We start from the raw sequence: 26,328 nt of genomic DNA on the forward strand, positions 1-26,328 counted from the left end.
CCATCATACACTCCCGGGGTCAGACACAGAGTGAATCTCCCTCCACACCGTCCCATCACACACTCCCAGGATCAGACACAGAGTGTAGCTCACTCCACACGGTCCCATCACACACTCCCAGGATCCGACACAGAGTGAAGCTCCCTCCACACTGTCCCATCACACACTCCCAGGGTCAGACACAGAGTGTAGCTCCCTCCACACTGTCCCATCCCACACTCCCGGGGTCAGACATAGAGATGTACCACACCGACCCATCACACACTCCCAGGATCAGACACAGTGAATCTCACTCCACACTGTCCCATCACACACTCCTAGGGTCAGACACAGAGTGAATCTCCCTCCACACCGTCCCATCACACACTCCCGGGGTCAGACACAGAGTGAAGCTCCCTCCACACTGTCCCATCACACACTCCCAAGGTCAGACACAGAGTGTAGCTCCCTCCACACTGACCCATCACACACTCCCGGGGTCAGACATAGAGATGTACCACACCGTCCCATCACACACTCCCAGGATCAGACACAGTGAATCTCACTCCACACTGTCCCATCACACACTTCCGGGGTCAGACACAGAGTGAAGCTCCCATCACACACTCCCGGGGTCAGACACAGAGTGAAGTTCCCTCCACACCGTCCCATTACACACTCCCAGGGTCAGACACAGAGTGAATCTCCCTCCACACCGTCCCATCACACACTCCCGGGGTCAGACACAGAGTGAAGCTCCCTCCACACCGTCCCATCATACACTCCCGGGGTCAGACACAGAGTGAATCTCCCTCCACACCGTCCCATCACACACTCCCGGGGTCAGACACAGAGTGAAGCTCCCTCCACACTGACCCATCACACACTCCCGGGGTCAGACATAGAGATGTACCACACCGTCCCATCACACACTCCCAGGATCAGACACAGTGAATCTCACTCCACACTGTCCCATCACACACTCTCAGGATCAGACACAGAGTGTAGCTCCCTCCACACTGTCCCATCACACACTCCCAGGATCAGACACAGAGTGAAGCTCCCTCCACACTGTCCCATCACACACTCCCAGGGTCAGACACAGAGTGTAGCTCCCTCCACACTGTTCCATCACACACTCCCGGGGTCAGACATAGAGATGTACCACACCGTCCCATCACACACTCCCAGGATCAGACACAGTGAATCTCACTCCACACTGACCCATCACACACTTCCGGGGTCAGACACAGAGTGAAGCTCCCATCACACACTCCCGGGGTCAGACACAGAGTGAAGTTCCCTCCACACCGTCCCATCACACACTCCCGGGGTCAGACACAGAGTGAAACTCCCTCCACACCGTCCCATTACACACTCCCAGGGTCAGACACAGAGTGAATCTCCCTCCACACCGTCCCATCACACACTCCCGGGATCAGACACAGAGTGAAGCTCCCTCCACACCGTCCCATCACACACTCCTAGGGTCAGACACAGAGTGAATCTCCCTCCACACCGTCCCATCACACACTCCCGGGGTCAGACACAGAGTGAAGCTCCCTCCACACTGTCCCATCACACACTCCCAAGGTCAGACACAGAGTGTAGCTCCCTCCACACTGACCCATCACACACTCCCGGGGTCAGACATAGAGATGTACCACACCGTCCCATCACACACTCCCAGGATCAGACACAGTGAATCTCACTCCACACTGTCCCATCACACACTTCCGGGGTCAGACACAGAGTGAAGCTCCCATCACACACTCCCGGGGTCAGACACAGAGTGAAGTTCCCTCCACACCGTCCCATCACACACTCCCGGGGTCAGACACAGAGTGAAACTCCCTCCACACCGTCCCATTACACACTCCCAGGGTCAGACACAGAGTGAATCTCCCTCCACACCGTCCCATCACACATTCCCGGGGTCAGACACAGAGTGAAGCTCCCTCCACACCGTCCCATCATACACTCCCGGGGTCAGACACAGAGTGAATCTCCCTCCACACCGTCCCATCACACACTCCCAGGATCAGACACAGAGTGTAGCTCACTCCACACCGTCCCATCACACACTCCCAGGATCCGACACAGAGTGAAGCTCCCTCCACACTGTCCCATCACACACTCCCAGGGTCAGACACAGAGTGTAGCTCCCTCCACACTGTCCCATCCCACACTCCCGGGGTCAGACATAGAGATGTACCACACCGACCCATCACACACTCCCAGGATCAGACACAGTGAATCTCACTCCACACTGTCCCATCACACACTCCTAGGGTCAGACACAGAGTGAAGCTCCCTCCACACTGTCCCATCACCCATTCCTGGGGTCAGAAACAGGGTGTAGCTCCCTCCACACTGTCCCATCACACACTCCCGGGGACAGACACAGAGTGTAGCTCCCTCCATACTGTCCCATCACACACTTCCGGGGTCAGACACAGAGTGAAGCTCCCTCCACACCATCCCATCACACACTCCCGGGGTCAGACACAGAGTGAAGCTCCCTCCACACCGTCCCATCACACAATCCTGGGGTCAGAAACAGAGTCAAACTCCCTCCACACCGTCCCATCACACACTCCTGGGGTCAGACACAGGGTGTAGCTCCCTCCACGCTGTCCCATCACACACTCCCGGGATCAGACACAGAGTGAAGCTCCCTCCACACCGTCCCATCACACACTCCCAGGGTCAGATATAGAGCAAATCTCTCTCCACATTGTCCTATCACACACTCCCGGGATCAGACACAGAGTGAAGCTCCCCCCACACCGTCCCATCACACACTCCCAGGGTCAGACACAGAGTGATGCCACCTCCACACTGGCCCATCACACACTCCCGGGGTCAGACACAGTGAATCTCCCTCCACACCGTCCCATCACACACTCCCAGGGTCAGACACAGAGTGAAGCCCCCTCAACACCGTCCCATCACACACTCCCGGAGTCAGACACAGAGTGAAGCTTCCTCCACACCGTCCCATCACACACTCCCAGGATCAGACACAGTGAATCACACTCCACACTGTCCCATCACACACTCCCAGGGTCAGACACAGAGTGTAGCTCCCTCCACACTGACCCATCACACACTCCCGGGGTCAGACATAGAGATGTACCACACCGTCCCATCACACACTCCCAGGATCAGACACAGTGAATCTCACTCCACACTGTCCCATCACACACTTCCGGGGTCAGACACAGAGTGAAGCTCCCATCACACACTCCCGGGGTCAGACACAGAGTGAAGTTCCCTCCACACCGTCCCATCACACACTCCCAGGGTCAGACACAGAGTGAATCTCCCTCCACACCGTCCCATCACACACTCCCGGGGTCAGACACAGAGTGAAGCTCCCTCCACACCGTCCCATCACACACTCCCGGGGTCAGACACAGAGTGAATCTCCCTCCACACCGTCCCATCACACACTCCCAGTATCAGACACAGAGTGTAGTTCACTCCACACTGTCCCATCACACACTCCCAGGATCAGACACAGAGTGAAGCTCCCTCCACATTGTCCCATCACACACTCCCAGGGTCAGACACAGAGTGTAGCTCCCTCCACACTGTCCCATCCCACACTCCCGGGGTCAGACATAGAGATGTACCACACCGTCCCATCACACACTCCCAGGATCAGACACAGTGAATCTCACTCCACACTGTCCCATCACACACTCCTAGGGTCAGACACAGAGTGAAGCTCCCTCCACACCGTCCCATCACCCATTCCTGGGGTCAGACACAGGGTGTAGCTCCCTCCACACCGTCCCATCACACACTCCCAGGGTCAGACACAGAGTGAAGCTCCCATCACACACTCCCGGCGTCAGACACAGAGTGAAGCTCCCATCACACAATCCCAGGGTCAGACACAGAGTGAAGCTCCCATCACACACTCCCGGGGTCAGACACAGAGTGAAGCTCCCATCACACACTCCCAGGGTCAGACACAGAGTGAAGCTCCCTCCACACCGTCCAATCACACACTCCCGGGGTCAGACACAGAGTGTAGCTCCCTCCACACTGTCCCATCACACACTTCCGGGGTCAGACACAGAGTGAAGCTCTCACCACACCATCCCATCACCCATTCCTGGGGTCAGACACAGGGTGTAGCTCCCTCCACACCGTCCCATCACACACTCCCGGGGTCAGACACAGAGTGTAGCTCCCTCCACACTGTCCCATCACACACTTCCGGGGTCAGACACAGAGTGAAGCTCTCACCACACCGTCCCATCACACACTCCCGGGGTCAGACACAGAGTGAAGTTCCCTCCACACCGTCCCATTACACACTCCCAGGGTCAGACACAGAGTGAATCTCCCTCCACACCGTCCCATCACACACTCCCGGGGTCAGACACAGAGTGAAGCTCCCTCCACACCGTCCCATCATACACTCCCGGGGTCAGACACAGAGTGAATCTCCCTCCACACCGTCCCATCACACACTCCCAGGATCAGACACAGAGTGTAGCTCACTCCACACCGTCCCATCACACACTCCCAGGATCCGACACAGAGTGAAGCTCCCTCCACACTGTCCCATCACACACTCCCAGGGTCAGACACAGAGTGTAGCTCCCTCCACACTGTCCCATCCCACACTCCCGGGGTCAGACATAGAGATGTACCACACCGACCCATCACACACTCCCAGGATCAGACACAGTGAATCTCACTCCACACTGTCCCATCACACACTCCCGGGGTCAGACACAGAGTGAAGTTCCCTCCACACCGTCCCATCACACACTCCCAGGGTCAGACACAGAGTGAATCTCCCTCCACACCGTCCCATCACACATTCCCGGGGTCAGACACAGAGTGAAGCTCCCTCCACACCGTCCCATCATACACTCCCGGGGTCAGACACAGAGTGAATCTCCCTCCACACCGTCCCATGACACACTCCCAGGATCAGACACAGAGTGTAGCTCACTCCACACCGTCCCATCACACACTCCCAGGATCCGACACAGAGTGAAGCTCCCTCCACACTGTCCCATCACACACTCCCAGGGTCAGACACAGAGTGTAGCTCCCTCCACACTGTCCCATCCCACACTCCCGGGGTCAGACATAGAGATGTACCACACCGACCCATCACACACTCCCAGGATCAGACACAGTGAATCTCACTCCACACTGACCCATCACACACTCCCGGGGTCAGACATAGAGATGTACCACACCGTCCCATCACACACTCCCAGGATCAGACACAGTGAATCTCACTCCACACTGTCCCGTCACACACTTCCGGGGTCAGACACAGAGTGAAGCTCCCATCACACACTCCCGGGGTCAGACACAGAGTGAAGTTCCCTCCACACCGTCCCATCACACACTCCCAGGGTCAGACACAGAGTGAATCTCCCTCCACACCGTCCCATCACACACTCCCGGGGTCAGACACAGAGTGAAGCTCCCTCCACACCGTCCCATCACACACTCCCGGGGTCAGACACAGAGTGAATCTCCCTCCACACCGTCCCATCACACACTCCCAGTATCAGACACAGAGTGTAGTTCACTCCACACTGTCCCATCACACACTCCCAGGATCAGACACAGAGTGAAGCTCCCTCCACATTGTCCCATCACACACTCCCAGGGTCAGACACAGAGTGTAGCTCCCTCCACACTGTCCCATCCCACACTCCCGGGGTCAGACATAGAGATGTACCACACCGTCCCATCACACACTCCCAGGATCAGACACAGTGAATCTCACTCCACACTGTCCCATCACACACTCCTAGGGTCAGACACAGAGTGAAGCTCCCTCCACACCGTCCCATCACCCATTCCTGGGGTCAGACACAGGGTGTAGCTCCCTCCACACCGTCCCATCACACACTCCCAGGGTCAGACACAGAGTGAAGCTCCCATCACACACTCCCGGCGTCAGACACAGAGTGAAGCTCCCATCACACAATCCCAGGGTCAGACACAGAGTGAAGCTCCCATCACACACTCCCGGGGTCAGACACAGAGTGAAGCTCCCATCACACACTCCCAGGGTCAGACACAGAGTGAAGCTCCCTCCACACCGTCCCATCACACACTCCCGGGGTCAGACACAGAGTGTAGCTCCCTCCACACTGTCCCATCACACACTTCCGGGGTCAGACACAGAGTGAAGCTCTCACCACACCGTCCCATCACCCATTCCTGGGGTCAGACACAGGGTGTAGCTCCCTCCACACCGTCCCATCACACACTCCCGGGGTCAGACACAGAGTGTAGCTCCCTCCACACTGTCCCATCACACACTTCCGGGGTCAGACACAGAGTGAAGCTCTCACCACACCGTCCCATCACACACTCCCGGGGTCAGACACAGAGTGAAGTTCCCTCCACACCGTCCCATTACACACTCCCAGGGTCAGACACAGAGTGAATCTCCCTCCACACCGTCCCATCACACACTCCCGGGGTCAGACACAGAGTGAAGCTCCCTCCACACCGTCCCATCATACACTCCCGGGGTCAGACACAGAGTGAATCTCCCTCCACACCGTCCCGTCACACACTCCCAGGATCAGACACAGAGTGTAGCTCACTCCACACCGTCCCATCACACACTCCCAGGATCCGACACAGAGTGAAGCTCCCTCCACACTGTCCCATCACACACTCCCAGGGTCAGACACAGAGTGTAGCTCCCTCCACACTGTCCCATCCCACACTCCTGGGGTCAGACATAGAGATGTACCACACCGACCCATCACACACTCCCAGGATCAGACACAGTGAATCTCACTCCACACTGTCCCATCACACACTCCTAGGGTCAGACACAGAGTGAATCTCCCTCCACACCGTCCCATCACACACTCCCAGGATCAGACACACAGTGTAGCTCACTCCACACCGTCCCATCACACACTCCCAGGATCCGACACAGAGTGAAGCTCCCTCCACACTGTCCCATCACACACTCCCAGGGTCAGACACAGAGTGTAGCTCCCTCCACACTGTCCCATCCCACACTCCCGGGGTCAGACATAGAGATGTACCACACCGACCCATCACACACTCCCAGGATCAGACACAGTGAATCTCACTCCACACTGTCCCATCACACACTCCCGGGGTCAGACACAGAGTGAAGTTCCCTCCACACCGTCCCATCACACACTCCCAGGGTCAGACACAGAGTGAATCTCCCTCCACACCGTCCCATCACACATTCCCGGGGTCAGACACAGAGTGAAGCTCCCTACACACCGTCCCATCATACACTCCCGGGGTCAGACACAGAGTGAATCTCCCTCCACACCGTCCCATCACACACTCCCAGGATCAGACACAGAGTGTAGCTCACTCCACACCGTCCCATCACACACTCCCAGGATCCGACACAGAGTGAAGCTCCCTCCACACTGTCCCATCACACACTCCCAGGGTCAGACACAGAGTGTAGCTCCCTCCACACTGTCCCATCCCACACTCCCGGGGTCAGACATAGAGATGTACCACACCGACCCATCACACACTCCCAGGATCAGACACAGTGAATCTCACTCCACACTGTCCCATCACACACTCCTAGGGTCAGACACAGAGTGAAGCTCCCTCCACACTGTCCCATCACCCATTCCTGGGGTCAGAAACAGGGTGTAGCTCCCTCCACACTGTCCCATCACACACTCCCGGGGACAGACACAGAGTGTAGCTCCCTCCATACTGTCCCATCACACACTTCCGGGGTCAGACACAGAGTGAAGCTCCCTCCACACCATCCCATCACACACTCCCGGGGTCAGACACAGAGTGAAGCTCCCTCCACACCGTCCCATCACACAATCCTGGGGTCAGAAACAGAGTCAAACTCCCTCCACACCGTCCCATCACACACTCCTGGGGTCAGACACAGGGTGTAGCTCCCTCCACGCTGTCCCATCACACACTCCCGGGATCAGACACAGAGTGAAGCTCCCTCCACACCGTCCCATCACACACTCCCAGGGTCAGATATAGAGCAAATCTCTCTCCACATTGTCCTATCACACACTCCCGGGATCAGACACAGAGTGAAGCTCCCCCCACACCGTCCCATCACACACTCCCAGGGTCAGACACAGAGTGAAGCCCCCTCCACACTGGCCCATCACACACTCCCGGGGTCAGACACAGTGAATCTCCCTCCACACCGTCCCATCACACACTCCCAGGGTCAGACACAGAGTGAAGCCCCCTCAACACCGTCCCATCACACACTCCCGGAGTCAGACACAGAGTGAAGCTTCCTCCACACCGTCCCATCACACACTCCCAGGATCAGACACAGTGAATCTCACTCCACACTGTCCCATCACACACTTCCGGGGTCAGACACAGAGTGAAGCTCCCATCACACACTCCCGGGGTCAGACACAGAGTGAAGTTCCCTCCACACCGTCCCATCACACACTCCCAGGGTCAGACACAGAGTGAATCTCCCTCCACACCGTCCCATCACACACTCCCGGGGTCAGACACAGAGTGAAGCTCCCTCCACACCGTCCCATCACACACTCCCGGGGTCAGACACAGAGTGAATCTCCCTCCACACCGTCCCATCACACACTCCCAGGATCAGACACAGAGTGTAGTTCACTCCACACTGTCCCATCACACACTCCCAGGATCAGACACAGAGTGAAGCTCCCTCCACATTGTCCCATCACACACTCCCAGGGTCAGACACAGAGTGTAGCTCCCTCCACACTGTCCCATCCCACACTCCCGGGGTCAGACATAGAGATGTACCACACCGTCCCATCACACACTCCCAGGATCAGACACAGTGAATCTCACTCCACACTGTCCCATCACACACTCCTAGGGTCAGACACAGAGTGAAGCTCCCTCCACACCGTCCCATCACCCATTCCTGGGGTCAGACACAGGGTGTAGCTCCCTCCACACCGTCCCATCACACACTCCCAGGGTCAGACACAGAGTGAAGCTCCCATCACACACTCCCGGCGTCAGACACAGAGTGAAGCTCCCATCACACAATCCCAGGGTCAGACACAGAGTGAAGCTCCCATCACACACTCCCGGGGTCAGACACAGAGTGAAGCTCCCATCACACACTCCCAGGGTCAGACACAGAGTGAAGCTCCCGCCACACCGTCCCATCACACACTCCCGGGGTCAGACACAGAGTGTAGCTCCCTCCACACTGTCCCATCACACACTTCCGGGGTCAGACACAGAGTGAAGCTCTCACCACACCGTCCCATCACCCATTCCTGGGGTCAGACACAGGGTGTAGCTCCCTCCACACCGTCCCATCACACACTCCCGGGGTCAGACACAGAGTGTAGCTCCCTCCACACTGTCCCATCACACACTTCCGGGGTCAGACACAGAGTGAAGCTCTCACCACACCGTCCCATCACACACTCCCGGGGTCAGACACAGAGTGAAGTTCCCTCCACACCGTCCCATTACACACTCCCAGGGTCAGACACAGAGTGAATCTCCCTCCACACCGTCCCATCACACACTCCCGGGGTCAGACACAGAGTGAAGCTCCCTCCACACCGTCCCATCATACACTCCCGGGGTCAGACACAGAGTGAATCTCCCTCCACACCGTCCCATCACACACTCCCAGGATCAGACACAGAGTGTAGCTCACTCCACACCGTCCCATCACACACTCCCAGGATCCGACACAGAGTGAAGCTCCCTCCACACTGTCCCATCACACACTCCCAGGGTCAGACACAGAGTGTAGCTCCCTCCACACTGTCCCATCCCACACTCCCGGGGTCAGGCATAGAGATGTACCACACCGTCCCATCACACACTCCCAGGATCAGACACAGTGAATCTCACTCCACACTGTCCCATCACACACTTCCGGGGTCAGACACAGAGTGAAGCTCCCATCACACACTCCCGGGGTCAGACACAGAGTGAAGTTCCCTCCACACCGTCCCATTACACACTCCCAGGGTCAGACACAGAGTGAATCTCCCTCCACACCGTCCCATCACACACTCCCGGGGTCAGACACAGAGTGAAGCTCCCTCCACACCGTCCCATCATACACTCCCGGGGTCAGACACAGAGTGAATCTCCCTCCACACCGTCCCATCACACACTCCCGGGGTCAGACACGGAGTGAAGCTCCCTCCACACTGTCCCATCACACACTCCCAAGGTCAGACACAGAGTGTAGCTCCCTCCACACTGACCTATCACACACTCCCGGGGTCAGACATAGAGATGTACCACACCGTCCCATCACACACTCCCAGGATCAGACACAGTGAATCTCACTCCACACTGTCCCATCACACACTCTCAGGATCAGACACAGAGTGTAGCTCCGTCCACACTGTCCCATCACACACTCCCAGGATCAGACACAGAGTGAAGCTCCCTCCACACTGTCCCATCACACACTCCCAGGGTCAGACACAGAGTGTAGCTCCCTCCACACTGTTCCATCACACACTCCCGGGGTCAGACATAGAGATGTACCACACCGTCCCATCACACACTCCCAGGATCAGACACAGTGAATCTCACTCCACACTGACCCATCACACACTTCCGGGGTCAGACACAGAGTGAAGCTCCCATCACACACTCCCGGGGTCAGACACAGAGTGAAGTTCCCTCCACACCGTCCCATCACACACTCCCGGGGTCAGACACAGAGTGAAACTCCCTCCACACCGTCCCATTACACACTCCCAGGGTCAGACACAGAGTGAATCTCCCTCCACACCGTCCCATCACACACTCCCGGGATCAGACACAGAGTGAAGCTCCCTCCACACCGTCCCATCACACACTCCTAGGGTCAGACACAGAGTGAATCTCCCTCCACACCGTCCCATCACACACTCCCGGGGTCAGACACAGAGTGAAGCTCCCTCCACACTGTCCCATCACACACTCCCAAGGTCAGACACAGAGTGTAGCTCCCTCCACACTGACCCATCACACACTCCCGGGGTCAGACATAGAGATGTACCACACCGTCCCATCACACACTCCCAGGATCAGACACAGTGAATCTCACTCCACACTGTCCCATCACACACTTCCGGGGTCAGACACAGAGTGAAGCTCCCATCACACACTCCCGGGGTCAGACACAGAGTGAAGTTCCCTCCACACCGTCCCATCACACACTCCCAGGGTCAGACACAGAGTGAATCTCCCTCCACACCGTCCCATCACACATTCCCGGGGTCAGACACAGAGTGAAGCTCCCTCCACACCGTCCCATCATACACTCCCGGGGTCAGACACAGAGTGAATCTCCCTCCACACCGTCCCATCACACACTCCCAGGATCAGACACAGAGTGTAGCTCACTCCACACCGTCCCATCACACACTCCCAGGATCCGACACAGAGTGAAGCTCCCTCCACACTGTCCCATCACACACTCCCAGGGTCAGACACAGAGTGTAGCTCCCTCCACACTGTCCCATCCCACACTCCCGGGGTCAGACATAGAGATGTACCACACCGACCCATCACACACTCCCAGGATCAGACACAGTGAATCTCACTCCACACTGTCCCATCACACACTCCTAGGGTCAGACACAGAGTGAAGCTCCCTCCACACTGTCCCATCACCCATTCCTGGGGTCAGAAACAGGGTGTAGCTCCCTCCACACTGTCCCATCACACACTCCCGGGGACAGACACAGAGTGTAGCTCCCTCCACACCGTCCCATCACACACTCCCGGGGTCAGACACAGAGTGAAGCTCCCTCCACACCGTCCCATCACACACTACCGGGGTCAGACACAGAGTGTAGCTCCCTCCACACTGTCCCATCACACACTCCCGGGGTCAGACACAGAGTGAAGCTCCCTCCACACCGTCCCATCACACACTACCGGGGTCAGACACAGTGAATCTCCCTCCACACCGTCCCATCACACACTCCCAGGGTCAGACACAGAGAGAAGCCCCCTCCACACCGTCCCATCACACACTCCCAGGATCAGACACAGAGTGTAGCTCACTCCACACCGTCCCATCACACACTCCCAGGATCCGACACAGAGTGAAGCTCCCGCCACACTGTCCCATCACACACTCCCAGGGTCAGACACAGAGTGTAGCTCCCTCCACACTGTCCCATCCCACACTCCCGGGGTCAGACATAGAGATGTACCACACCGACCCATCACACACTCCCAGGATCAGACACAGTGAATCTCACTCCACACTGTCCCATCACCCATTCCTGGGGTCAGAAACAGGGTGTAGCTCCCTCCACACTGTCCCATCCCACACTCCCGGGGTCAGACATAGAGATGTACCACACCGACCCATCACACACTCCCAGGATCAGACACAGTGAATCTCACTCCACACTGTCCCATCACACACTCCTAGGGTCAGACACAGAGTGAAGCTCCCTCCACACTGTCCCATCACCCATTCCTGGGGTCAGAAACAGGGTGTAGCTCCCTCCACACTGTCCCATCACACACTCCCGGGGACAGACACAGAGTGTAGCTCCCTCCACACCGTCCCATCACACACTCCCGGGGTCAGACACAGAGTGAAGCTCCCTCCACACCGTCCCATCACACACTACCGGGGTCAGACACAGAGTGTAGCTCCCTCCACACTGTCCCATCACACACTCCCGGGGTCAGACACAGAGTGAAGCTCCCTCCACACCGTCCCATCACACACTACCGGGGTCAGACACAGTGAATCTCCCTCCACACCGTCCCATCACACACTCCCAGGGTCAGACACAGAGAGAAGCCCCCTCCACACCGTCCCATCACACACTCCCAGGATCAGACACAGAGTGTAGCTCACTCCACACCGTCCCATCACACACTCCCAGGATCCGACACAGAGTGAAGCTCCCGCCACACTGTCCCATCACACACTCCCAGGGTCAGACACAGAGTGTAGCTCCCTCCACACTGTCCCATCCCACACTCCCGGGGTCAGACATAGAGATGTACCACACCGACCCATCACACACTCCCAGGATCAGACACAGTGAATCTCACTCCACACTGTCCCATCACACACTCCTAGGGTCAGACACAGAGTGAAGCTCCCTCCACACTGTCCCATCACCCATTCCTGGGGTCAGAAACAGGGTGTAGCTCCCTCCACACTGTCCCATCACACACTCCCGGGGACAGACACAGAGTGTAGCTCCCTCCATACTGTCCCATCACACACTTCCGGGGTCAGACACAGAGTGAAGCTCCCTCCACACCATCCCATCACACACTCCCGGGGTCAGACACAGAGTGAAGCTCCCTCCACACCGTCCCATCACACAATCCTGGGGTCAGAAACAGAGTCAAACTCCCTCCACACCGTCCCATCACACACTCCTGGGGTCAGACACAGGGTGTAGCTCCCTCCACGCTGTCCCATCACACACTCCCGGGATCAGACACAGAGTGAAGCTCCCTCCACACCGTCCCATCACACACTCCCAGGGTCAGATATAGAGCAAATCTCTCTCCACATTGTCCTATCACACACTCCCGGGATCAGACACAGAGTGAAGCTCCCCCCACACCGTCCCATCACACACTCCCAGGGTCAGACACAGAGTGAAGCCCCCTCCACACTGGCCCATCACACACTCCCGGGGTCAGACACAGTGAATCTCCCTCCACACCGTCCCATCACACACTCCCAGGGTCAGACACAGAGTAAAGCCCCCTCCACACCGTCCCATCACACACTCCCGGGGTCAGACATAGAGATGTACCACACCGTCCCATCACACACTCCCAGGATCAGACACAGAGTGAAGCTCCCTCCACACCGTCCCATCACCCATTCCTGGGGTCAGACACAGGGTGTAGCTCCCTCCACACCGTCCCATCACACACTCCCGGGGTCAGACACAGAGTGTAGCTCCCTCCACACTGTCCCATCACACACTTCCGGGGTCAGACACAGAGTGAAGCTCTCACCACACCGTCCCATCACCCATTCCTGGGGTCAGACACAGGGTGTAGCTCCCTCCACACCGTCCCATCACACACTCCCGGGGTCAGACACAGAGTGTAGCTCCCTCCACACTGTCCCATCACACACTCCCGGGGTCAGACACAGAGTGAAGCTCCCTCCACACCATCCCATCACACACTCCCGGGGTCAGACACAGAGTGAAGCTCCCTCCACACCGTCCCATCACACACTACCGGCGTCAGACACAGTGAATCTCCCTCCACACCGTCCCATCACACACTCCCAGGGTCAGACACAGAGAGAAGCCCCCTCCACACCGTCCCATCACACACTCCCAGGATCAGCCACAGAGTGTAGCTCCCTCCACACCGTCCCATCACACACTCCCAGGATCAGACACAGAGTGTAGCTGCCTCCACACCGTCCCATCACACACTCCTGGGGTCAGACACAGAGTGAAGCTCCCATGACACACTCCCGGGGTCAGACACAGAGTGAATCTCCCTCCACACTGTCCCATCACACACTCCCAGGATCAGACACAGAGTGAATCTCCCTCCACACTGTCCCATCACACACTCCCTGGGTCAGACACAGTGAATTTCCCTCCACACCGTCCCATCACACACTCCCGGGGTCAGACACAGAGTGAAGTTCCCATGACACACTCCCGGGGTCAGACACAGAGTGTAGCTCCCTCCACACTGTCCCATCACACACTTCCGGGGTCAGACACAGAGTGAAGCTCCCATCACACACTCCTGGGGTCAGACACAGAGTGAAACTCCCTCCACACCGTCCCATTACACACTCCCGGGGTCAGACACAGAGTGAATCTCCCTCCAAACCGTCCAATCACACACTCCCGGGGTCAGACACAGAGTGAAGCTCCTTCCACACCGTCCCATCACACACTCCCGGGGTCAGACACAGAGTGTAGCTCCCTCCACACCGTCCCATCACACACTCCCGGGGTCAGACACAGAGTGAAACTCCCTCCACACCGTCCCATTACACACTCCCAGTGTCAGACACAGAGTGAATCTCCCTCCACACCGTCCCATCACACACTCCTGGGGTCAGACACAGAGTGAAGCTCCCTCCACACCGTCCCATCACACACTCCTAGAGTCAGACACAGAGTCAATCTCCCTCCACACCGTCCCATCACACACTCCCGGGGTCAGACACAGAGTGAAACTCCCTCCACACCATCCCATCACACACTCCCAGGGTCAGACACAGAGTGAAGCTCCCTCCACACCGTCCCATCACACACTCCCGGGGTCAGACACAGAGTGAATCTCCCTCCACACCGTCCCATCACACACTCCTGGGGTCAGACACAGAGTGAATCTCCCTCCACACCTTCCCATCACACACTCCCGGGGTCAGACACAGAGTGAAGCTCCCTCCACACCGTCCCATCACACACTCCTGGGGTCAGACACAGAGTGAAGTTCCCTCCACACCGTCCCATCACACACTCCCGGGGTCAGACACAGAGTGAAACTCCCTCCACACCGTCCCATCACACACTCCTAGAGTCAGACACAGAGTCAATCTCCCTCCACACCGTCCCATCACACACTCCCAGGGTCAGACACAGAGTTAAGCTCCCTCCACACTATCCCATCACACACTCCCGGGGTCAGACACAGAGTGAAGCTCCCTCCACACCATCCCATCACACACTCCCAGGGTCAGACACAGAGTGAAGCTCCCTCCACACCGTCCCATCACACACTCCTGGGGTCAGACACAGAGTGAAACTCCCTCCACACTGTCCCATCACACACTCCCGGGGTCAGACACAGAGTGAAGCTCCCTCCACACCGTCCCATCACACACTCCCTGGATTGGAACTCTCAGCCTGAAGATGCAGAGTGAAAAAGGTCAGTTATGTTTCACCTATGCCACTCTAATATTTTTTGATGTATTTTAATCAATTACATTTTTCAAATATTTTAAAAAAATTTTCTTTCATGAGAAAGATCGAGTACAGCATGCTCCTCAATGTCTGCCAGGAGAAAACACTGGGCCACACTTGCGTACCTGAGCGTCTCGCTTCATGGGGTTTCCCAGTTCACATTCAGCCAGAGAACCGTTGGTATTTGCCACACAGACCAGGTTCTTGTCCTGCAAGAAGAGGCATGTGTTAACTCTTTCGAATTATTTGTGAGCCTTATTCATACAGTTAGCTATGTTCTAAACTGGAAATGAGTGTTTTTGGTCCCCATCTTGTACTACATACGTCCAGTTCAGTTTGAGGACCGTTTATTGTTTTTTTAATTTTGAATGATAGCGGAAGTCTGAGACAAGATTAAAGTAGCCATGGTGTTCTCAAGAAAGAGGGGTCAGGTGGGATAAGCCCTTTTGGGGAAGGGAAAAGCAGAAGAGGCTGTCTGTCCTTTCATCTCCAGTTTTGCCAAACAAATGAAAGTAACTACTAAACAGTTAAATGAGGGGAATGTTTCTTTAATAAAAACTGGGCTGTGCATTGACTTGGCTCAGTGTTAGGACATCTGAGGCCTATTATAGACCCAGAATACTGGCAAAAAATGATACCAGAACTGAAAGATTATAACAACCAAGAAAGCATGGGGTTCTCTTCCCCAGTAAAGAGCTCTTCAAAAGGTTTTTTTGGTAGGGTAGATGTGGACAACATGTTTCCACTTACTTGGCTTGCCTCTCCTTAAAGGCAACAACGTCACCTTCTGACTTAATCCTTGGAATAGCACAATATCAAGAAAGCCCATTCAAGAATCGCTTCTTTCCCCAGAGAACAGTACGTAGATGAAATGCACGTTTGCAAGGATTAATTATGACAAACAGCATAGATACCTTTAAGTAAGATATCTAACTGAAGGAGAAAGAGAAATGATTGTGGTGATGGGGTGAGATGAAGAACAACAGGAGGAGGCTTATATGGAGCATTCACTGGCTCCTTTCACGCCTTGGGGTGCTTTGGGTGGCATTTTTACCATTTCTGTAGCATTTGACTTTTTTTTTCCAAGGCCGAGTTGCTAGTTCGATGCTCAACCCAGCACGGATGGAAAGCGTGCAAGGAACGGGCCGGATTCGGGACCATTTGCCTCAAAGTCCGGTGCCGATGCCACTACAACACCAGCCGGCTAACTGGCATAGACCTATGGAGGAAATAGACTGCCTCAATGGTGGAGGAGCTTAGAACCCAGATTGTTTCCTAATTTACTTTGGGAAATTTACGGTGAGCAATGGCGGGTGCCACGGTAGTGTAGCATGACACTATTACAGCTCGGGTGTTGGAGTTCAGAGTTCAATCCCAGCATCCTCTGTAAGGAGTCCATATGTCCTCCCCGTGGAGTGTGTGGGTTTTCCTCGGGTGCTCCAGTTTCTTTCCACATTCCAAAGAAGTATCAGTAAGTTAATTGGTCATTATAAATTGTCCCACGATTAGGTTAGGGTTAAATCGGGATTGTCAGGGGTTGCTAGGCAATACAGCTCAAAGAGCCAGAAGGCCTAATCTGTGCTGTATCACTAAATAAAGTAAAAAATGTCAACAATGACCAAAGGGATATCGGCCTTGATTTTATTTTTTCTCATCTGGTGTCAATATTTTCCGAGAGAGGTTCCAGCCCATGTACAGAATAAAGGCCCCATGTGCAAGAGAAACACCCCTTACTGCAGCTGTGGCCCTTTCTTCCTCTAAGAAGCTGGTGCATTTTCACGCTGCAAATCAGTCAGGTTCCCTGAAGCCTCTCCAACTGAGGCTGCCAGGTTTGAGCAAACCGGTGCCAAACTGCAGGCAGCTGTTGCCCATTACAGACCATCCCTGCAGCTCCTCCTCTCCCTCAGCTGGCTCTTCCCCTACAAGCCATAGGCTTGGTACGAACACAACCAACTACTTTTGTCTACTGATCCAGTGTTCCTTCATGCAGAGGCTGGTTAAAAGTCAACTACCAATTGGTGGTAGTAGCCAGAACAAGCGGGATCTGCCAGTGGCCACCCATTTTAATTTCACTTCCCATTCCCATTCCGATATGTCCATCCATGGCCTCCTCTGCTATCAAGATAAGGCCACACTTAGGTTGGAGGAACAATGCTTTATAATCTGTTTGGGTATCCTCCAACCAGATGAAACATCATCATTTTGAGAAACATCAATTTCTCAAACTTCCAGTAATGCCTCCCCCCCTTCACCATTTCCCATCCCTTTGTCCCTCTCTCATGTTATCTCCTTGCCTGCCTATTGCGCCTCCCTTTGGTGCTCCTCCCCTCCTTTTCTTTCTTCCATGGCCTTCTGTCTCTTTCACCAGTCAACTTCCCAGCTCTTTGCTTCATCCCTCCCCCTCCAAGTTTCACCTATCATTTGGCGTTTCTCTCTCCCCTCCCCCCACCTTTCAAATCTACTCCTCAGCTTTTTTTTCTCCAGTCCTGCCAAAGAGTTTTGGCTCAAAACATCAACTGCACTCTTTTCCATAGATGCTGCCTGGCCTGCTGAGTTCCTCCAGCATTTTGTGTGTGTTATCAATTGGTGGGTCTAGGTTTACATACAGTCAAGGAAAGGCTGAGTTCTTTCCCTTAGGAAGAGCAATGGGCTTTTAGGATAACACAGAAGCTCTTGTGGTCATCGATACTGTTAACAACTTTGCTTTCTAAATTATTTGGATTTCAAATCCCAAGCTGTCATGATGGGACTTGCACACAATCTGTGGTTCCATGGATACCAATCTAGCAACCTACCATTACACCCGCACCATAGGCTTTTCTCAACTGAAATAGACTTGTATTGAATGATTGTTTGTTATGCAGAAAGAAAGCTCCAGGCCCTTCTGCTGGGAAGCTGACAGTATTCTTGTACCTGAGATGATCGGAAGGCAGAGTAGGAGAGTGTGTCTGGAAAGCTTGCGATTAGAACAGCCTCATGAGCATCGTCTCCATCTTTAGTTGGGTTCTTGGAGTCTGACGGTGAGTTTGTGACTTTGATCTCCAGAGCAATGTACTTCTGGTCACTGAGGGAAAAGATTTGCCTTCTTTGTTCATCTCTGCAATGAAGATGGTGCAGTATAAGTAACTAACCCACTGCCCTTCAGGTAAGGTTACACTCACAACTGCACCTTATCCTTCAGCATGTTAGTTCAGAGCATTGTGGAGCAGAAAAGGAGGTGGAAACATGATTCCATCTAGGAAAAATGGGCAAAAAGGCCAGCCTAAACAAGGAATTGGCAGAGAAAGGAAACTAGGTTAAGCTTCTGCCTTATTCTCTCCCTCCCCCACCCCCCCCACCCCCATCCACACGTCACAAAACAGAATTTCAGAACTAAGATGATGACGTAAAGGGTGAAAACTTCAGGTTTAAAAATATTAGAACACCTTGTAGGAAATTGAACAGAAATACCAGAGAGTGGTGAGAATGGGGAAATGAGGAATCTGATTCCACAGGGTGTGACTGAGGTGACTCAGGAGGTATTTAAGGGGAAGCTGGGCAAACAGATGAGAGAACAAGGAATAGGATCCACAATTAGCATCAGAGAGGACGCCAGCTTCGGTTGTAATTTCTATGTACGGTATCTGTAAAGACACTTATAAGAAATAATATCATGCCTTGCATCTTAAATTTCAGCAAAATTATTTACTTCCTTCATATTGTATACCTTAGGAACATTTATGTTTCTGTGACATTTGACATTTTGAATCCATAAGCACTATTCTGTTTTGTTTCAGAATGAATTTTACACAATAACAACCTTAAGATTCTGGCAAGCTTCCTGATCCATAATCTGGTTTGAGCTGAAAACACGCATTCTATTAAAATCTTTCTCAAAAAGTTAATCTTAATTTACTGATAGGTGAGTGCTTGCCCGCATGTGGATTCTCAGGACCCGAACACGAGCAGATAGAAAACTGTCCTTGGTCACTTGTGCACAACTTGAAATACACCAGTGAACACAACATCTCTAAGCTCAGTTCCATCGATTTAAAATGATATGTGTTGTGGAAGAAGACACCCACTGCTCATATGTAGCATGTCTAGCGTAAGTGACAGAAGGTGGCCATCTACCCTCAAATTTGAAAGTACAGGACATTGTTCAACATTTAGATGATACCAGAGACCGCTGCACGTCTGCTGAGGACATCAATGTCTGTGAGTCCGAGTCATCTGGATGCTGGAGGCTGAAGATGCATAGTTCTGGGGTTGGAGGGTGAGCAGATCTGGGATGTGTGTGGGTAGGGGTTGGGAGAGAGGGAGGAACAGGGCTTGTTTTGCTGTTGTTGATTTGTTGCTTGTTGTGTTCTGTGTTGCTCTGCCAAGCATTGTGGGCATGCTCTGTGAGTGCCAGAATGTGTGGTTTGAGGTAATTTGGCTGATTGTATTCAGAACTGGCTTGCCCAGAGAAGACACCGGGTAGAGTTCAATGGAACTTATTCCAGCGGGAGGTCCGTTACAAGTGCTGTTTCACAGAGATCCATACTGGTGTTAGTGATACCTACTCTGTTTGTGATATAACGGTAAATATAAATGACCTGGATGAAAACATAAAAAGGTGGGTTTATGAGTATGGAGATAACACAAAGATCGGTGGGGTTATGAATCATGCAGAAGATTGCCAAAGGTTACAGTGGGATATAGATCAGTGAAAGTTATGACTGGAGAAATGGCAAAGTTCAAAGTATTTATAAATTATAGAACCGTAAGATTTGTCTGCTTACAGCTGGATTTTAATTCAGGTAAGTGTGAGGTATTGCACTTTGGGAGAGCAAAAGTACATTATGTACAGAGGGATCTTGGAGCTCAAGTCCATAGCTCCCTTTAAGTGTCTGCACTCATTCACAGGGTGATAAATAAGGCATATGGCAGGCATGTTTGCTTTTATTAATTGAAACACTGAACTCAAGAGTCAGGAAACAATGTTGCAGTTTTATAAGAACTCTGACCACATACAAAATATTGCAATAAATGGTGGTTACTCCATTATAGGAAGGATATAGAGGTTTTGGAGAGGGTACAGAAGAGGCACACAGGATACTGCCTGAATTAGGGACATTAGGGAAAGGCTCTAAAAGTAATCCGGGAAATTATAGGCCGGTAAATTATTGGAAGGAGTACTAAGAGATAGGATCTACAAGTATTTAGATAGACAGGGACGTATTAGGGAGAGTCGATACGGCTTTGTGCGTGGTAGGTCATGTTTAACAAATCTATTAAGAGTTTTTCGAGGAGGTTACAAGGAAAGTGGATGAAGGGAAGGCAGTGGATGTTGTCTACGTGAACTTCAGTAAAGCCTTTGACAAGGTCCCGCATGGGAGGTTAGTTAGGAAGATTCAGTCGCTAGGTATACATGGAGAGGTAGTAAATTGGATTAGACATTGCCTCAATGGGAGAAGCCAGAGAGTGGTAGTGGAGGATTGCTTCTCTGAGTGGAGGCCTGTGACTAGTGGTGTGCCACAGGGATCAGTGCTGGGTCCATTGTTATTTGTCATCTATATCAATGATCTGGATGATAATGTGGTAAATCGGATCAGCAAATTTGCTGATGATACAAAGATTGGAGGTGTAGTGGACAGTGAGGAAGGTTTTCAAAGCTTGCAGGAAGATCTGGACCAGCTGGAAAAATGGGCTGACAAATGGCAGATGGAGTTTAATACAGACAAGTGTGAGCTATTGCACTTTGGAAGGAAAAACCAAGGTAGAACATACAAGGTAAATGGTAGGGCACTGAGGAGTGCAGTACAACAGAGGGATCTAGGAATACAGATACAAAATTCCCTAAAAGTGGCGTCACAGGTAGATGGGTAGTAAAGAGAGCTTTTGGTCCATTGGCCTTTATAAATCAAAGTATTGAGTATAAGAGTTGGAATGTTATGGTGAGGTTGTATAAAGCATTGGTGAGGTCACCGAATTACAGGAAGGATATTAATAAGGTTGAAAGAGTGCAGAGAGGGTTTACAAGGATGTTGCTGGGACTTGAGAAACTGAGTTACAGAGAAAGGTTGAATAGGTTAGGACTTTATTCCCTGGAGTGTAGAAGAATGAGGGGAGACTTGATAGTGGTATATAAAATTATGATGGGTATAGATAGAGTGAATGCAAGCAGGCTTTTTCCACTGAGGCTAGGGGAGAAAAAAACCAGAGAACATGGGTTAAGGGTGAAGGGGGAAAAGTTTAAAGGGAATATTAGGGGGGGGGGCTTCTTCACACAGAGACCACAGTGGTGGGAGTGTGGATTGAGCTGCCAGATGAAGTGGTAAATGCGGGCTCACTTTTAACATTTAAGAAAAACTTGGACAGGTACATGGATGAGAGATGTATGGAGGGATATGGCCCAGGTGCAGGTCAGTGGGACTAGGCAGAAAAATGGTTCGGCACAGCCGAGAAGGGCCAAAAGGCCTGTTTCTGTGCTGTAATGTTCTATGTGCAACAAGGAGAGGTGGACAATCTTGGGTTGTTTTCTCTGGAACAGTGGAGGCTCAGGTGAGGCCTGATAGAGGTTTATACGATTATGAGGGACATAGAGCAGATAGCGAGTATCTTTCTCCGAAGGTCAAAATGTCTAATACTAAAGGGCATGCATTTAATGTAAGGAGGAAGTTCAACGAGGACGTGCAGGGCAAGTGCCCAGGCTAGAGAAGGCAGGAGTAACTTTAAAGAGAAAACACAGATGGCAAGCTGGAGTGGGACAGAGGATATGCAGAAGTTATGAGCAGGAAGAGGGCAAGCAGGATTCACCCCAGGGCCAAATTAGGGTAGCAGAGATGGTGGACACTGCAGTAACAAAAGTTCCAAACATGGATTCAAGTTGGACAAACCCGCATTAAGCCAGCAGCATTGCCATCTTCTTTGGACACCAGGTTGAACTCACTGTTGTGAAGAGCTGAGTTTCACAGTGACAGTCAGGGATTGAAATTGTATCTGACCAAGGCACAGCAGGAGTGCACAATAAGGGGCAAATGTGAAATTTGCTAAGAGTCCAATGCACATGTAATCTCAGATTTCCTATGTATTGTACACTTTGAGTTGGAAAAGTAGGACAGAAAATAAGTGATATAGTGGCAACTGAAACATGACATTTACAATACTGTGGATATAGATACAAGGAACCATACGTACAGTGGCAATGGATGGAAAACATCATCATCATCCCTGGTGCAAAATCTATAATTCAACTGTAAATTACTCTGACAAATCTTATCGGGCCCACAGCCTTCCCTCAGGAAGTTCACCTGCAAGCAGACAACAGGAGACCTGTCAGCAAAGTACAATTTGATTTGTGAGCATTAAAGTCCAACCTGGTGGCTATGTCAGCCCTCAAAAGTGTTCTTGCACCAGTAGGTTTGAGGCTCAATTTCCACTCTGACACTTGACCGCTGAAATCTCAGCTGACATCGCAGCATGATACTGAGGGAGCTTTGTGCTCTTGCTGTCATTTGAATGAACAGGCAGGCCAAGAGCCCACCCGCTCTCACATGGTGCTTGGAAAGAAAACCAAGGTGTTTTAAGTGGCCTGGCCAATATTTATCCTTCATCCATTTTCAGTGAAACAGATTACCGGGCCATCAGCACCAGACTCTGTGTAAGACCATAAGACAAAGGAGCAGAAGTCGGCCATTCGGCCCATCGAGTCTGCTGTGCACAGTTTAGTTGCTGCATGTCCCAATTTTAATCATAAGTATGTTTTAAAGATACTTGATTGGGTTTACAGGGCTTTGAGGCATTCTGGGATCATGAAGCATGCTGTAGGACTACGTCTTTCTTTCTTAGTGTTGAAACCATGATGAGACAAGTTACAGAAAATCACTCATCCCGCTAATTGAACACTATGACCAACATTCCAAAACAGTCAACCTACAAGGAGATAGATTTCCTACATAATTGTTTTCTTTCAAATCAATTCATGGGATGTGGCCAAGGCCAGCATTTTTTGCTCGGTCCTAATTGCCCCTAAACAAAATGGCTTGCTGGACCATTTCAGAGTTAAGGGTGGACATAGGCCAGGCCACGCAAGGGTGGCAGATTTCCTCTCCAGAAGGTCAGTAGTGAACTAGCGTCACTGAAGATAATTGCAAATTTATTTAATTAACAGTTTTAACTCCCCAGTTGCCATTTTGTTTCTTTTCCAAAGGAGATTTATTCAGAGATTACAGCATCACATAATTACAATACCATAGTATTCCACGATTCAACTATTTACAGTCAGTAGTTTCAAATTATAACACAGTCATCACTATCCATAACAAATTCGAGCCCCCAAAGTGCCCACTGGTCCCAGAAGGTCCCTAAAGTACCCATTAGTGCCGCATACTCCTTCTCCAAGGATGGAATCCCAGAAGAGGGGCAGGCAAGCAGCTCGAGCAGAACCCTCAACTGCCCACTTCGGCCTCTAGTTGGCATGGCGCGATTTGATCCTGTCTTGGGATTATGTACAGGACTCTGTCAATGATTCTGTGCCCCTCCCCCCCTCCCCATGAAGGATCCCAGGCAAACTAATTACACTTTAATTCTGAAATCCCACTCCCAGCCTTGTGCAGGTCCACAGCAGGAGATTCAGGAGCACCTACCTCCTCCCTTACTGTGTTTGGAATATCAGCATTCAAGACAGGCATCAAACTAGTCAGCTGTTTCTCAGCCTGCTTCTTCTTGCGCTTGGCTTCCTTGATCACATAAGTCAACGTCACGGGAATGGGCCGCAGTTTATCTCTGATGTTCTCCTGCCAGCCAAAGCAAATGGTAATCATCAGCATCCCACTTCCAATTCACATCTGCTGTGCCCATGTCACCTGTAGCTTTCAGCCTTACCTGCAGTTTCATTGTGACATCAATGCAATTATCCTCCTTCTGGTTTCTCAGGACCACCTCGCCAGTGTATTGGTTTTCTGGATAACTGAACTGCCTTTTCAGGAAGGACACGCGGGGAGGTCTCCTCCTCTGCCCATCACCCTCCAGTGCATCAGCCTCAATTGTGAACCCGAGAACTGAAAGCAACAAGGACAGCACATGGTACAACATATCCCAGTGACTGCCACACAACCAGACACCTGTTGGTCAATCCATTCTGGAATGGTTTCTCCAGAAGCCTCCCTTCTGGTACCCTCACTGATGCCAAGTATTCTCATTTCATAAGTGCAATTTACAAAAATAGAACTGTTTATTAAAAAAAATCAGAAGTTGTTCGAGCATTAAAGATGGCCGACAATGAATCACAGATCATTCTTCCTCAATGAGGGCTGGCTGGAGAAGGGATTGGAGTGGGGGCAGGTTGGGGGTGAGGAAGAATCTGCGACCCTCCTCTCCATTCACGTGCCAGCAGGGAGCACCTGAAGCACTAACCCTTCAGCGCCATCAATCAATTGTTGCAAATAAGAAAAAACTGCCAGCTTGCTGCACTCGCCTCTGCGCAGAGGCTTTTGGGTTCGCGCCCCAAACCAACCTCAGTTTAGGCGGATGCTGAAAATTCCATGCCATGTTAAGAACAGGGAGGACTCATTCCCTAATTAAAACACACCTTGCCGCCATTTTGGTTTAATCTTGCTTTGCGCAAAAAGGCTGCTGCATTTGCCTGCGGAAGTTTACGAAACTTCACTGCAAATTAAGTGCTTTGAGAGGTGAGAATCTGCAAGGTGAAAATGAAAGGAATGGAAATAACACTTTGAGAATGCAGGCAGGAAACTTAGAACACCTCACTGTAGGTGTGCATGGCATATTGCACACTAAAGGTGAGAAGTGTAAATGAAAAAGCCAGTGTCTTCCATTTCAATTAGTTTGAAACATTATTAGTTTGCATTCATTTCTTTCCTGCATTTCACACAATATAGTGAAACTGACAGCAATTTGCTACACACTCCACTCACAGTACCCAGCAGCTGGCATTATGAAAGGGAGCACAGCATTCCGGAGGGATTGACACATTTCCCAGATGATACTGTTCGGTTGGGTGCCAAGCTGCTCCTGACTGAAGGAGGCCTATAGTCAGGCTTCCTTCAAGCACAAAGATTTTCAAGGTGCAATATACAATCACACCATTGCCTGCCTCAAACAGCCAGCACGATCGCCAGGCCATATCCATGAGAAAGCAGGATTCCTCATGGTGTAACATATCAACTCTGCCAGTTATGCCCAGAGTAGATTGCAAAGCTTGGCCACCATATCACGCCCCCATAAATACTGCTCCTCAGCTAGATCCTTAGCAGAGGGGCGTAAATGGTAGGTGAAAGTTTAAGGAGTTCCTTCCTGCCACTTCGTAACTGCTCCAATACCAGTCATCCGGTAGGGCTCACAGTCCCACAGGAAATGTTGGCTCGGCTCAGTTAGCAGCCGACTTGCCTCAGAGATTGAATGATGTTAACTCAAAGCCGCTTTTCTGAAAGTGCGCATGTAGTCTGATCAGAAG

General features: G+C 52.2%; 1 protein-coding gene across 4 annotated transcripts in view; it reads right to left on the minus strand.

Annotated features, from left to right (window-relative positions):
• Positions 1-26,328, minus strand: part of LOC140741179 (integrin alpha-7-like) — a 193,580-nt gene that overhangs the window by 38,420 nt on the left and 128,832 nt on the right. For all 4 annotated transcript variants that reach the window (XM_073071050.1, XM_073071049.1, XM_073071052.1 and 1 more), the window contains exons 12-16: positions 24,738-24,913; positions 24,500-24,649; positions 23,052-23,164; positions 18,804-18,987; positions 16,016-16,099 (exon numbers count right to left, since the gene is read on the minus strand). In XM_073071050.1, coding sequence (XP_072927151.1) covers positions 16,016-16,099; positions 18,804-18,987; positions 23,052-23,164; positions 24,500-24,649; positions 24,738-24,913 — 707 coding nt within the window. The remainder of the gene's footprint in view (positions 1-16,015; positions 16,100-18,803; positions 18,988-23,051; positions 23,165-24,499; positions 24,650-24,737; positions 24,914-26,328) is intronic.

Source organism: Hemitrygon akajei, chromosome 18, assembly GCF_048418815.1.
Source record: "Hemitrygon akajei chromosome 18, sHemAka1.3, whole genome shotgun sequence".
Classification (NCBI taxonomy): Eukaryota; Metazoa; Chordata; class Chondrichthyes; order Myliobatiformes; family Dasyatidae; genus Hemitrygon; species Hemitrygon akajei.